The sequence below is a fragment of the Melospiza georgiana genome, chromosome 2 (genome assembly GCF_028018845.1).
Source record: "Melospiza georgiana isolate bMelGeo1 chromosome 2, bMelGeo1.pri, whole genome shotgun sequence".
Lineage (NCBI taxonomy): Eukaryota > Metazoa > Chordata > Aves > Passeriformes > Passerellidae > Melospiza > Melospiza georgiana.
The window spans coordinates 48,054,261-48,066,279 of record NC_080431.1 but is presented as its reverse complement, the minus strand read 5'-3'; the positions used below and the strand labels follow the sequence as shown (position 1 = coordinate 48,066,279).

At 42.2% G+C, this 12,019-nt stretch overlaps 1 protein-coding gene across 1 annotated transcript in view; it reads right to left on the bottom strand.

The window, feature by feature from the left end:
* DIAPH3 (diaphanous related formin 3) overlaps nt 1-11,419 on the bottom strand; it is a 202,475-nt gene extending 191,056 nt beyond the window's left edge. The window contains exon 1 of the mRNA XM_058045211.1: nt 11,267-11,419. Coding sequence (XP_057901194.1) covers nt 11,267-11,419 — 153 coding nt within the window. The remainder of the gene's footprint in view (nt 1-11,266) is intronic.
* Between the last annotated feature and the right edge of the window lie 600 nt (nt 11,420-12,019).

The following is a 12,019-nucleotide window of genomic DNA, read 5'->3' as shown; positions in this document are numbered from 1 at the left end:
TATACTGCATGTAGATTGGCACAATTACCTGTGTCATGCTCATTTAGCTGTGATTAGAGCATACTTCAAAGCCATCCATACATTTTTGCTACTCATACTGATTATGTTACAGCTAATTACCAGTGCAGTGAGACTTTGCCAATTAACTAAATTATCCTCAAAGTTAAGATAGTTTCCTGTATTAGTAAGGTTATTTTTATTGCATTAGCAGTAAGGTTATTTGCTTAGCCCAGCCAAAGCAAAACTGAAGTTGTCTTACCACATCATCTGTCAGTGTCTTGATATTTAAGTGCTGTAAATCAAACAGGAAAGCAGTCACATCAAAATTGTTTAGTAAAAAAAAAAAAATTAAGCTTATGGTTACTTTAATTCAAAAACACATGCAAGTTAAATAGTGTTGAATCCTGACGCCTGAAATGAACCAAGTTTCTTGGCAAGTTGTACCTTGCTGGTTTACAATGCACAGCAAGTTATACAGATTTTAAAAATCTTCCATTTGATCCTCCAACAGAATATCAAAAGACTGTGAACCAAACACAGCTTGAAAGAAGTTGTGTTTGATGATATTTCATAACTAAATTATGCTTTATAGCTAAATATACAGACGACCTGCACATTCAAAATTCAGATACAAGACATGCGTCTTCTCAAGATGGCTGTGGGGACACTGACAACAAATCATCCAGAGATTTCAAACTCAATAGAAGAACACAGAGCTCCTCAAGAGTTCAAAACTATCCATCAAGCTGCAACACTCACACTACTCACATTGTTGAAAAGTCTCAAGTAAAGCCTCTGTAATGTGAGCAATGCGAGCAGAACATGAACTTGTGAGCAGAAACTGAACTAAGCATTTAATAACAGCAGCATCTAAAAAAATCTATAGATCACTCAAAACAGTAGTTTCTGAACCAATTTTTGCTCTCCACTGCATATTTACAAACACAGCAAGTGTCAGGATGTACAGCTCTTACACAAAACCAAAGAGCAGCACAGAACATTGGCAACGGATGGGTCAGTATTGCAGGGATCCCATGTATCATTTTTATGAGGAGGCTGAGAACAGACTAAGCAGGAAAATGTCAAGAATGTGAAGTCAGAGACTTACTGAGGTAGACTCTTACCCTTCTCTTAGATTCCCCTCTCTGCCTAGTGTACACAGCTTGGCCACAGCTACAGCAACTGTCAACAACTATATCCTAATTAACAGATTTGGAAACTCTTCACCAAGACAACAATAATTGACTACAACCTGAAAGGTGGTTTTAGCAAGGTAAGGGTCAGTCTCTTCCCTCAGTTAACACACAATAGATCAAGAGAAAATGGCGTCAAGTTAAACCACTGGAGGTTAGCTTAGATATTAGGAAAAAATTATTCACTGAAAAGGTAGTCAGGCATTGGAGCAGGCTGCCCAGGGAAATGTGGAATCAACATCCCTGGAAGTGGTCAAAAGGCAGACAGAGATGTAACACTTGAGTTTGGCAGCAAAAGTAGTGGTGCTAGGTTAATGATGATGATCTCAGAGGCTTTCAACTTTAATGGTTCTATGATTGTGACCATTACTTCTGATATCTTCTCTGGCTCATCCCTCAGAATTAAAGAACAATATGTGTTAAGTCAAATATTATCACACAATAGGTCTAGTCTGAAAAGTGTCAAGAAACTGAGGAAGAAGTGTCTGATGAATGGTTATGGAGTTAAAAATAAAAGACAAACAAGGTGCAAAGAAACACAGTATTCAGTGACACACTATGTTCTACAAACAAAAAAAATTGCTTAAAAAGGTGCTAGGTCACTACTGAACCTTTATGATAATTCCATTCCATGTTCTAATAAGTGAGGATTTGAAATAAATGAAAAGAACTATTCCAGTCCAACCAGGAGACTGAAGATCTGTATTTCAGTCTTCTCACTGGTGATCTCCTGCCACAGGGGTAGATCAGACTTTGGCATCACACACTGCTATAGAACTGGGGTTTATCACTTGTTTTTCCCATTCTGCCAATTATCTGCAAAGACAGTAAAAGTGTTAACTGGTGTCATTTGCAAAAGCTCATGACTTTTCATTTACCAAGATTTGGTATAATACTTCTATCCTTAAGTGAGCAAAACTGCAAGAGAAAACACTAACATATGGTCTGACAGTGCAACTAGGTAGACAAGAACATGAAAATTTATTCCTTTTTCATACAGATGACTTAAATCACTAAGCCTTAAGCAATGCACAAATACCATCGTGGAGCTCCTCTAGCATGGCAGGAGATTACATAATCTGCTTAGAATGAAAACCACCTGCATTCTATGCTTTGAGTGGAAATTCAAGATTCACATCAAACCCATGTACACAGGAAAGCAACAACATCAGGTTCATTTCCACTTAAGAACAGATGTTGGATGTTTTGAAATTGCTCCATACAAGACACCATCATCTTGCAGGTAACCAGGCAATTTCAGATTCAGGTTTTGTTCTTTGAAAAAGACAGAAGTTAGTGGGATAGTTCAAGCCAGTATTTTATTTTTCATTTAAGTAATGAAAATCAGCAGTGTAATTTAATATGGTAACAAGTGAAAATCTTCCCATTTTGTATATCAAAACACCTCACTGACCCAAATCATCTGAGTAATTAGTGAAAAAAGACTACCACACAAACAAGTAAGGGCACCAAAACAGTATAACAAATTCAACATACAGATATGAGCCTCCTCTCAAAGTCTTCATCTTACTGGATACCTAGAGTACAGAAGTCTAAAAATATTAGCATTTCTTTCATAAAAAGTTGTGGAGCCTAGTTTGAAGGCAAGTGCAAAAAGCAGGTCCTTAAGTAAGAATCTACTTAACCAGCATCAAATATCAACACTGGTGACATATTAGAGACTTTATAGAGGAGAAGAAATGCCATGCAAACTACACCCTAATGTTCAGCTCTTGCAGAATTCAAAAGGCTGAATGACTTGCTGTAAGACATCTCTAAATACTCATTTAGTAAACTTTATGTTATAATGCTTCTCAGTCAGAGGGGCTGGTTAAAACAGAACTAGGGATCTCTTTTTCCCCACTCCCTCACCAAGTCCTTCTCTACTGAGAAGGCTGTGAAAGGTAAAATCAATTGACAGCTTCACTGGTCTCCTACAGCATTCGAGGATACAGATATGTGGAACATTGCATGTGGTCTTAACAACAAAAACCACAACAAAGAAACACACCGCACTGGATCTTTTAATGGCATTGCATATAGAGGAGTGCTGTGGCTCAAGAACAAGAGCCTATTTTTACTCTTGACAGCCAAAGGAAACATATTTCTAGTAAGGGTACAAATAACTAGACTAGGAGTCAGGTAAATACCAGGTAGAGGCTGGAGTGCTTTATTACCACGGGGACATATTTCTGTTTTCAGGCTCAGATATATCAGCTCACAAAAGACATTCTGCTCAAGTGAACAGGTTGCCTTAAACACAGGCCTGCAAGTAAATAAATATGACTTAAGTAATATCCCTATAATATTCAGTCACTGCTAAAAACATTAAGTAATTTTACAGAATACTGCTTCAATGCTACAATGGATGACAATATTTCTATGCTATTCTGAGCCTTCCATGAACTACTCCACAATAACAAAATTATTGATTTGAAGGCATAGAAGCTATGTACAAGTGTTCCTCCAGACTGTTTATCATGTAGAAAGCAGATATGTAAAACACAAATTATCAATATTTTAAATATGCTGACATTGTGTTTTCTAGTCAGAGATATACAAAAGCACTAAGAGATTAAAGAGTTACATAGGACAGTTCAGAAGGAGAGATTTGTCAGCTGCACCTACAGTTAGAAAAGCATAAGTAACACCATTGCTTAGTCTTCAGATATACAAACACTTTTATAAACTAAATTTTAAAATTGCACTCCTCAGTGTACCTTAGTTTTTAGTCTAGGACATAGAGGAAGAGGTCATTTTGTTTTGCAACTGAGTAGAAGCAGTTCTCTTGAAGCTAAGTCCAATGAGAAAGAAATGCACGGGTATATCATTTTTGAAGTAAGCAAGCAATCTGACAGAATTAGCCCTTGTGGGAGATGATGTCCCTCAGGCATACTGTTAAATAACCAGTGTCATAAGACAGAGGATATACACACACATGCAGCACGTGATACCGTGTTCTTGATGAGCTGGCAAAACTCCAAAGATAGTGAGAGTCTTAAACAGAAGCTGAAAGGTACAGCAGGATACAAGGGCTGGGTTTCACAACACAAGCACAGCAACAAGATGACTGCTCCGGAGACAGAAAGAGTACTGTGCCTCTTGAAAAGGTCACACATGATGAAGACAGGTGTGAGGCAACTTTCACACCACCCAGCTAAAGGAAGCCAAACACTATTAAGCTTCATATACATCCACAGTAAAGCATCTTATTGTCATACTTATGCCTGAAAACTAGGCAAGAAAACTGTACTCCACAGAATAAGGCCTATGGAGCAGGTATTTCTTTATTCAGCGCCAGGAGTGAGTGGTGAGGGATAGCTCCACCACAAACTCACTCTTCCATTCTTCGCACAGTATAAGCTTTTATACTTTTTCTACTTAATGCGCATATTATACTTTCCTAACCTCCACATTGTAACATATTTTCTAATTACATATATTCTAATTATCATATTCTAATTTCTAATTCCATATTTTCTAATGATTACATAAGCTCTTGTAGCACATACGTGGTTTCTGAACAAGGTGGTCATCAGCCTCCTGGTGGTCGTTTTGGATGAAGGCTCAGAAGTCTTCCTCGGGTGTGAACTTTTCACCTCTGTCTCTGCACATGCTCTATAAGCTTGTCTGCTCAAACAGACAGTGGTTAGCTTTTTGCAGTTAGCTTGTTCTGCTAAATCTGCTGATTCCTAAAAAATGCTTCGTTCACACACCCTGTTACAAAGTAACTACTTCTTTCCGCATAGCTACAGCTTTTTGCACAGCTCCAGCATTATCTCCTTGCCTCGGCATCAAAAGCAAGGAAGGGAGGAGGGGCGAACCAGGGAGGGTGATTGAGTAACATTACCTTGTTGCCCAGGTATCAATACACAAGATGATGATGATCTTATATTGCACATCCAAACAGCAGTACACACTTGAAGTTCATAGTATATATATATATATATATAGATAGAATGTAATACATAGATAGATAATATATAGATAGAATGTAATAACTTGAGGGATTTCCTATATAATTACCCCAGTCAAATCCAGGTAGAGACAGTGAAGCAAAGCAATGACAAATCCTACTTAATTGGATCAACAGTACTAGTCCGATCTTTGTGTCATTACATCTATTTCCCTGCCTTTACATATGCATATTTATGGACAAAACTCTCTCTAGGTGTGGTACAAGCAGTTCAAGCAAACAGGATCAGAATTCAGGATAATGACATCTCACATTCGACTCTGATCCCATGTCTTCAGCTTTTCTACCAGCACTACAGGGCAGTGTGGCCTGGAACCAGTGAAGACCCACCTAGTACAATACTGAGTATAGTCTGGTATCATCTAAGAGTTTTGGCACTCCACCAAAAGGAGCAGCATCTATATTCTCCACAAGTGGTCTTTTCACCGTGGCACAAGCACAAAGTGATGTTGCACATCTAACTTTCTGAATGAAAGCAGATAGTTTAAACACAGATTGTTTGGTACTTAAACTCAGATCATGCCTGGCAGGGATGGGCATTGCTAGTATAACAGAAAGACCAACAAAACATGCACACTGAAACATGACAAACGAAGACTAGGGATATTCATATAATCACAACCCTCTGCACCTCTGTAAATTCGAAAGTGAGCAAGAATGCATTGCCATTAATATTATCACCAAAAAAAGATTCAACACTAGCTGGTTTTTTTCCCCCAAAGGATATTCTCCAGCAGAAACACAAGTAGAAGACCAAATCAAGGACTGAAGGAAACCTGTAGATTCAGAGAAAAGTTAATTGGATGATTACAGAAAATGCTATCACTTTAGGATCTCCTTTGTAACAATATTCCCTCAGTAATTTTGCTACCTCAGTCTGAAAATGCAATTTACAAACTGCACACCACTTCTTGCTTTTAATTTCCAATATACTACTTCAGCATTTAGATAATGGCTTTATCACACACTGTCTCTGCTGCTTGAAAAGCAGTCTGAAAAGCAATCAGGAGCAAAACTACCTTAACATGACAGGTTCTACACAGTGATATTCTTTAGGCATTGATGAGTTAAACTCAAAATTGGTGCTTACAGGTAAGATCATATAACAAACTGCTAGAACACAGCACTAAAATTTAGTATCATAACCCACAGTGTTAATTCATGCCAACAAAAATAACAGCATGAAGAATTTACAATTTTACAAAGCTGCGATAAAGTGTTTTAGGTAACATCTGTTCAGCAATCATTTCTTTAAAAGACTAATTTAGATTCAAGGTCTTACACTGCAGCATAACTGCAGCAATAATTCAGTCACTTTGTAATTAAAGATATTGACACAGATTGGTCTTACCTTTCTACTCTATGCCAGAGAAATGGAAGTGCTTTTCCTCTTAACTACATCTTTCTTTGATTTATAGACACTGTTAAATGCAACTGTTAATTTGTCTATTTTTAACAGATTGGTGTAAACAAACCCTTCTTGACTCATAAATTTCATAAAGAACTTAATCAAAAACATAACCTGAAAGGCACTGAAGTCAGGTCAACACTAGACTGAAATTAAAAGAAACACCTCTAATTTGAGCTAGAAATTGATCTCTTGATGACCACTGTCTGCAATACGTAGTATTTGTAAAGTGCAGTTGGAAGTCACGTAATACAGCATGCACTGTAATGTTTTTCAAACATTACTAAGGTGGGGGAGCAGGGCGAAAATCAAGGAGAGCAAGTGGCCAACAATTGCTTTTTGCCCCACCTTGCCCTAGCAGATTTCAGAAGTTTCTTGCTCAATCAATGTCTACATCGAGAACAGGTAAAATATCTGCCATCCTTCTGTAGATTTTCTCTTTTCACAAGATCCTAAACCACAAGGGGTTTAGGGATGAGCTTTCAATAAGCTGAAGTATACCACAGTACCACAGAAATTCTTTTACCCTTTTAGAAGTTCCACTCCTCTAAAAACTTGGACCTGTTGAACAAAGTCATGCTGGTATATGTCTCCAAATGAACCATCACTCCTCCAAAAAAAGTATCTAAAATTATTCTGCAAAAGAACCAAGACAACTGAGACTTGAAACTCATTCACTTCTTTTGAGAAGTTTATTCAAAAAGAGTCCATGAAGGCCTCATTTGACAGGGCTAAACAGTTATAGTGGCTGATTCCAATGCCTCTTTCTCCCCCCTCCACCCCTCATATGCAGTGGGTTTTTAAAAACTGTATTTTCCCCACTTTAAAAAAGAATTTTCTTTAGAAGGGGGAAAAAAGACGAGATGCATGTTAATGATGTCACCTTTGTCAATAAGCAATCCAATTTTACCTCAAGGTTTGTCAGGGAATCAAATTATTTTCCAGATTAGCATATCTGCTATGACAGATCAATATGTTGCATTGACTGGAAGGGTCCAACCTGGAACTTATTTTCAAGCCTTGAACACTGAGAAATATTACATTCACATAATCTGTATTACTTGAGATCAATAAATCTAACAGCTACTTTAATCTGACAAATGTACACAGATAGAAATAAAACTGAGGTAACATGAGGTATGGCACTCTAAACACCCCAGACAGAGAAAAGGGCATAAACTAAATCTAAGACTGGATTACAGAGAGCCCAAAGGCATGAGAGCCAGGCTTTACACATTCGGACACAAAACTAATTTAACTATTAAAATTACACTGAAGATGTATTACAGAAAGAGTAAGATGCAAAGAAGTCAAGTTGGAAAATACCTCTAAGATCATCAAGTCCCAGCCATAAACCAAACACTGCCAAGTCCATCACTAAACCACATCCTAAAGTGCCACATCTATACATCTTTTCAACACCTTATGAGATGGTGACTCAATCGCCCCTCTGGGCAGCTTCTTCCAGTGCCTGACCACCCTTTCAGTGAAGAAAGTTTACTTAATACCCAATCTAAACCTACTCTGGTGCAACTTGAGGCCCTTTCCTCTTGTTCTGTCACTTGTTACTAAGGAGAGGACACTGACCTCCACCTCACTACAGACTCCTTCCAGGCAGTTGTAGAGAGCAATAAGGTCAGCCAGTGAGTTTATGGCACACCTAGAAACAATCCATGTTCAATCCATACTTCTGCAGTCCCTATCAACACCCAAGGATAAAATCTTTACTTTAAGACATTATTTAAAGATGAAAAATAGGACTATCATTAGAAGTATGGTGTTTTTGAAAATTGCAGCTTGACAAAGCATTCTCATGAATTAAGGGCATTCTCACCTATTCCTGCTTAAAGAGAAACTGGGCAGGGGAACAGGAAGAGGCAAAAAAAATTATCAAAATTCACACCTACCTACAAGATTATTATATACCCTATAAACCTGAGTCAGAACTCCAAATTCAACCTCCTTTATTTTCTGTAGCTGTGACCTCAACACCATGACCTTAAAAAAACAGTCAGCTGATACCTATATTGAAACATTATCAAAATCACCCTTGCACAGCCTGGGAGTCCTAGACATATACCCAACAAACTCACCTGCACCAGAGAAAAGGCCTGCTTTCACTGAAAAGATGAGATTTCATCTAAGAAAAAAGTCTCAATGGCTTTTATCACATATCTATCCACGTTCTTCTCCCTATAAACTATTGTACTGCCATTTTAACACATGATTAGCAAAACTGAATGTGATGGCAACATACTACTTCTGTTTTAGCACATAATTAGAGGAAAAATGAAAACCATTGTGATACCTGCATAAGAACTTGGCAGTTAAAGTACTAGTAGTACTTTAACTCTCTTGACCCAGAGCGCTTATCAGTCACAAACACACAAAATCCATGACTCTCACAAAAGGAATAATCCAACTCTCAACTCATACAGCAACAACACCATCCAATCTTTTACAGCGGCCAGACCACACAGGTTTCTCCTCACAGATCATATACTAAAGCATATTTTGAGAGACTAGGAAGATCTGGTGTCACCAGACATTTTGGGGTACGTGTGTGTGGGGCAAGGGGCTGGTTGGGCCCTGCCTTGGTGAAGGGATGCCCTGCTCTGCACACACACCCCACTCCTGGAGTAGCCCAGCCCCACAGTGGCTGCCAGTCCCTGGCACAGAGGAGGCAATGCTCCACACCTGCCCTCTGGAGCCCCTCACCCAGCTCCTGAGCAGCCAAACGGACACAAGTCCCACCTGGGGGAGGGGCCCCAGAAGGCCAAGGGGTATTTAAAGCTGAACACAAGACAAGCACATGTCTTCACCCTACCTCCCCTTGGAATGTCTGTCAGCTGAGCACTGCTGGAACCCAGCAGCTGGTAGCTATACGTCCTTATTTATATCTTTTTGTCTTCTCTCTCTTTTTCTTCTAATTCCCACTTCTTAGAATTTCTGAGTAACTTAAAAGGGCTTAAAGTCTGCCAAGTCGAATGGGCTAAGTTAATACTTAGAGATGAATTTTATGTTGATTGAATGTTGCACTAAACCTTTTGCCAAAGATCTTTGATTGTCTGAGGTTGCCAGTAAAGTCTTTTTTGATGTTTCGACCTCTTGAGAATATCTTGCTGCTATTTCTAACTCAGAATACAAGAACAATCATGAGCCCTTTTGAAAGCCTCATCAAGCGAGGGGACATGTCACTTGCGTGACTAAAACACCCGTGTCCCCAGCGAATAGATACACAGCCCCTTACAAAGCCAAGCAAATTCCTCTTGGTCAGTTTCATTGATGCCCATTCTCACATACAGAAAAAGGCACAGGGACATGGTTCAAACAGCAGTCTCTGCAGCCACAGTACAAAAAGATTGCAGCAAACAGGAATATTCCAGGAGCATGCTGTGACCCTCCAGACCAGGTCTGGCCAGCTTGTTTGATACTGCTTATTGGCTAACTTTTTTGAACCTGTGCACAAGTGCCAAGCACTCAAGTACTGAACATTTCATAAATACACCTTAGAATCAAGAGTCTAATATAAACGTTCTGGTATCTCTTTTGTAATTATGTAACAAATACAGTTTAGAGCAGGTGGGATCAGGGACAGCTGAACAAAGATTAACATATATCACCTAAATATGAGCACAGGGTGCATTTCTTCTGCATGCGGCAAATAGTCCCTGAAAGGAGGTTGTATCCAGATGGGTTCAGCCCCTTCTCCCTGGCAACCAGCGACAGGATATCAGGACACAGTCTCAAACTACACCACAGGATGTTTAGGCTGGACATAATGAGGAATTTCTTCAAGAAAGGGTGATGAGACATTGGAATGGGCTGCCCTGGGAGGTGGTGGAGTCACCATCCCTGAAAGTGTTTAAGGAAAGACTCAACACAGCACTTGGTGCCACGGTCAAGTTGACATGGTGGTGGTCAGTCACAGATTAGATTTGATGATTTCAGAGGTGTTTTCCAACCCAATTGATTGCGTGGATACAAGGCCTGTAGAATATACGTTGGTCCCAACTCTAATGCTTGGAATTTTCATCATGTCCAAACAAAAACTGGTTATTTCTGGGTACGCTTTGGTTAGAGCACATCTTGCAGACACATTATCTCATGACAAGCCACCTTGAGTTTCCCAGTTTCTTGGTGTGCTAACAAACAGCTTGTAAAAATGGGCCTACGGAAGAGAACTTCACTAAGTCCTTTAAATTCAAAGACAGCTTTTACACTGCAGAGTTTATATCACTCAAGGTTAATAAAAAAGAAAAAAAAAACACAAAAAACCCACCAAAGAACCATAACAAAAATCAAACTCCACAGTCCTATTAGAAGTAACACCGTTTAAGAGCTGGAAGTCTGTCCTATTCCCCTCGCAACCAGGGCTATCACGCAGCAAGCAAAGGCAATGAACCTTTGCGATGAGGTTCTCGGGAGAGAACTGAAAACTTCCTGCACCCTTTCACAGGGGCGAGCAAGAGGCGAGCTGGACGAGGCGGGATCAGCCTTGGAAGCCCAGCTGAACTTGACAGTGCCACGTACTCCCACTCAGTGCCCGGTGTCGGCGGGCCCCGGGCAGTGCCTGGCCCCGGAGGGACGGACACGGGGGTGTCACCGCCCGCCCGGCCGGGCCCCTCGGCACAGGCCCGCCAGGCCCCACTCCCCGGGCACCCCGCCGCGGCCCCGGCTCGTACTTACGAATTTGGGCTTCCTGCTGTCCGCCGCCTCCTCGGGACCCCCGGCGCTCCCGGTGCCCGGCGGGCCCTTCCGGGGACGGAGCCCCTTGTTCTCCCGCCCGCCGCGACTCGGCGGCGGGGACGGGGCGCAGTAACGCGGCCGCGGCGGCTCCATGGCCGCGCACGAGCGAGGAAGGGACATGGGCAGGGGGGAGCGCCGCCCGCGATCGGGCCCAGGCCCGGCGGCCCCGGCCGAGCTGGGCGCCCGCGATTAGCGCGGCTTAGCTGGGCTCGGCCAGCAGGGCGCCGCGGGGGGAGGAGCGGGGCCGAGCGCTAAAGCCGCGGCCTCAGCGCAGCGCAGGATTTAGCCGGGACAAGCTCTAATCCCGCCACGCCCGCGCCGCGCGCTCCCAACGGCCGCGGCTGCCGGAGCGCGGCAACGTCCGCGCCGTCCGAACCGTCCCGCCACCGCCGGCCCCGCCCCCGCCCGCCCGCCCCGGCCAATCCGCGCCCGCGCGGCCGCGGCGGCGCCTCCCGGTTGGCGGGAGCCGCGCCCGTGCGCGGTGAGTCAGCCGCTCGCGCCGGGCCCCGCCCCGCCGGGAACGGGAGCGGCCCGCGGGCGGCGGTAACGGCGCCTCCGGGGTGCGCGCACGGACACACGGAGGAGGGGAGAGCTTGTGTCCTCATCGTGCAAATCCTGTCTCCTCTGCAGCCTGGATGCTCGGGGTCTGATCACGGGGCCGGTCCCTCACCTCTTTGGCCTAGGATGCTGATT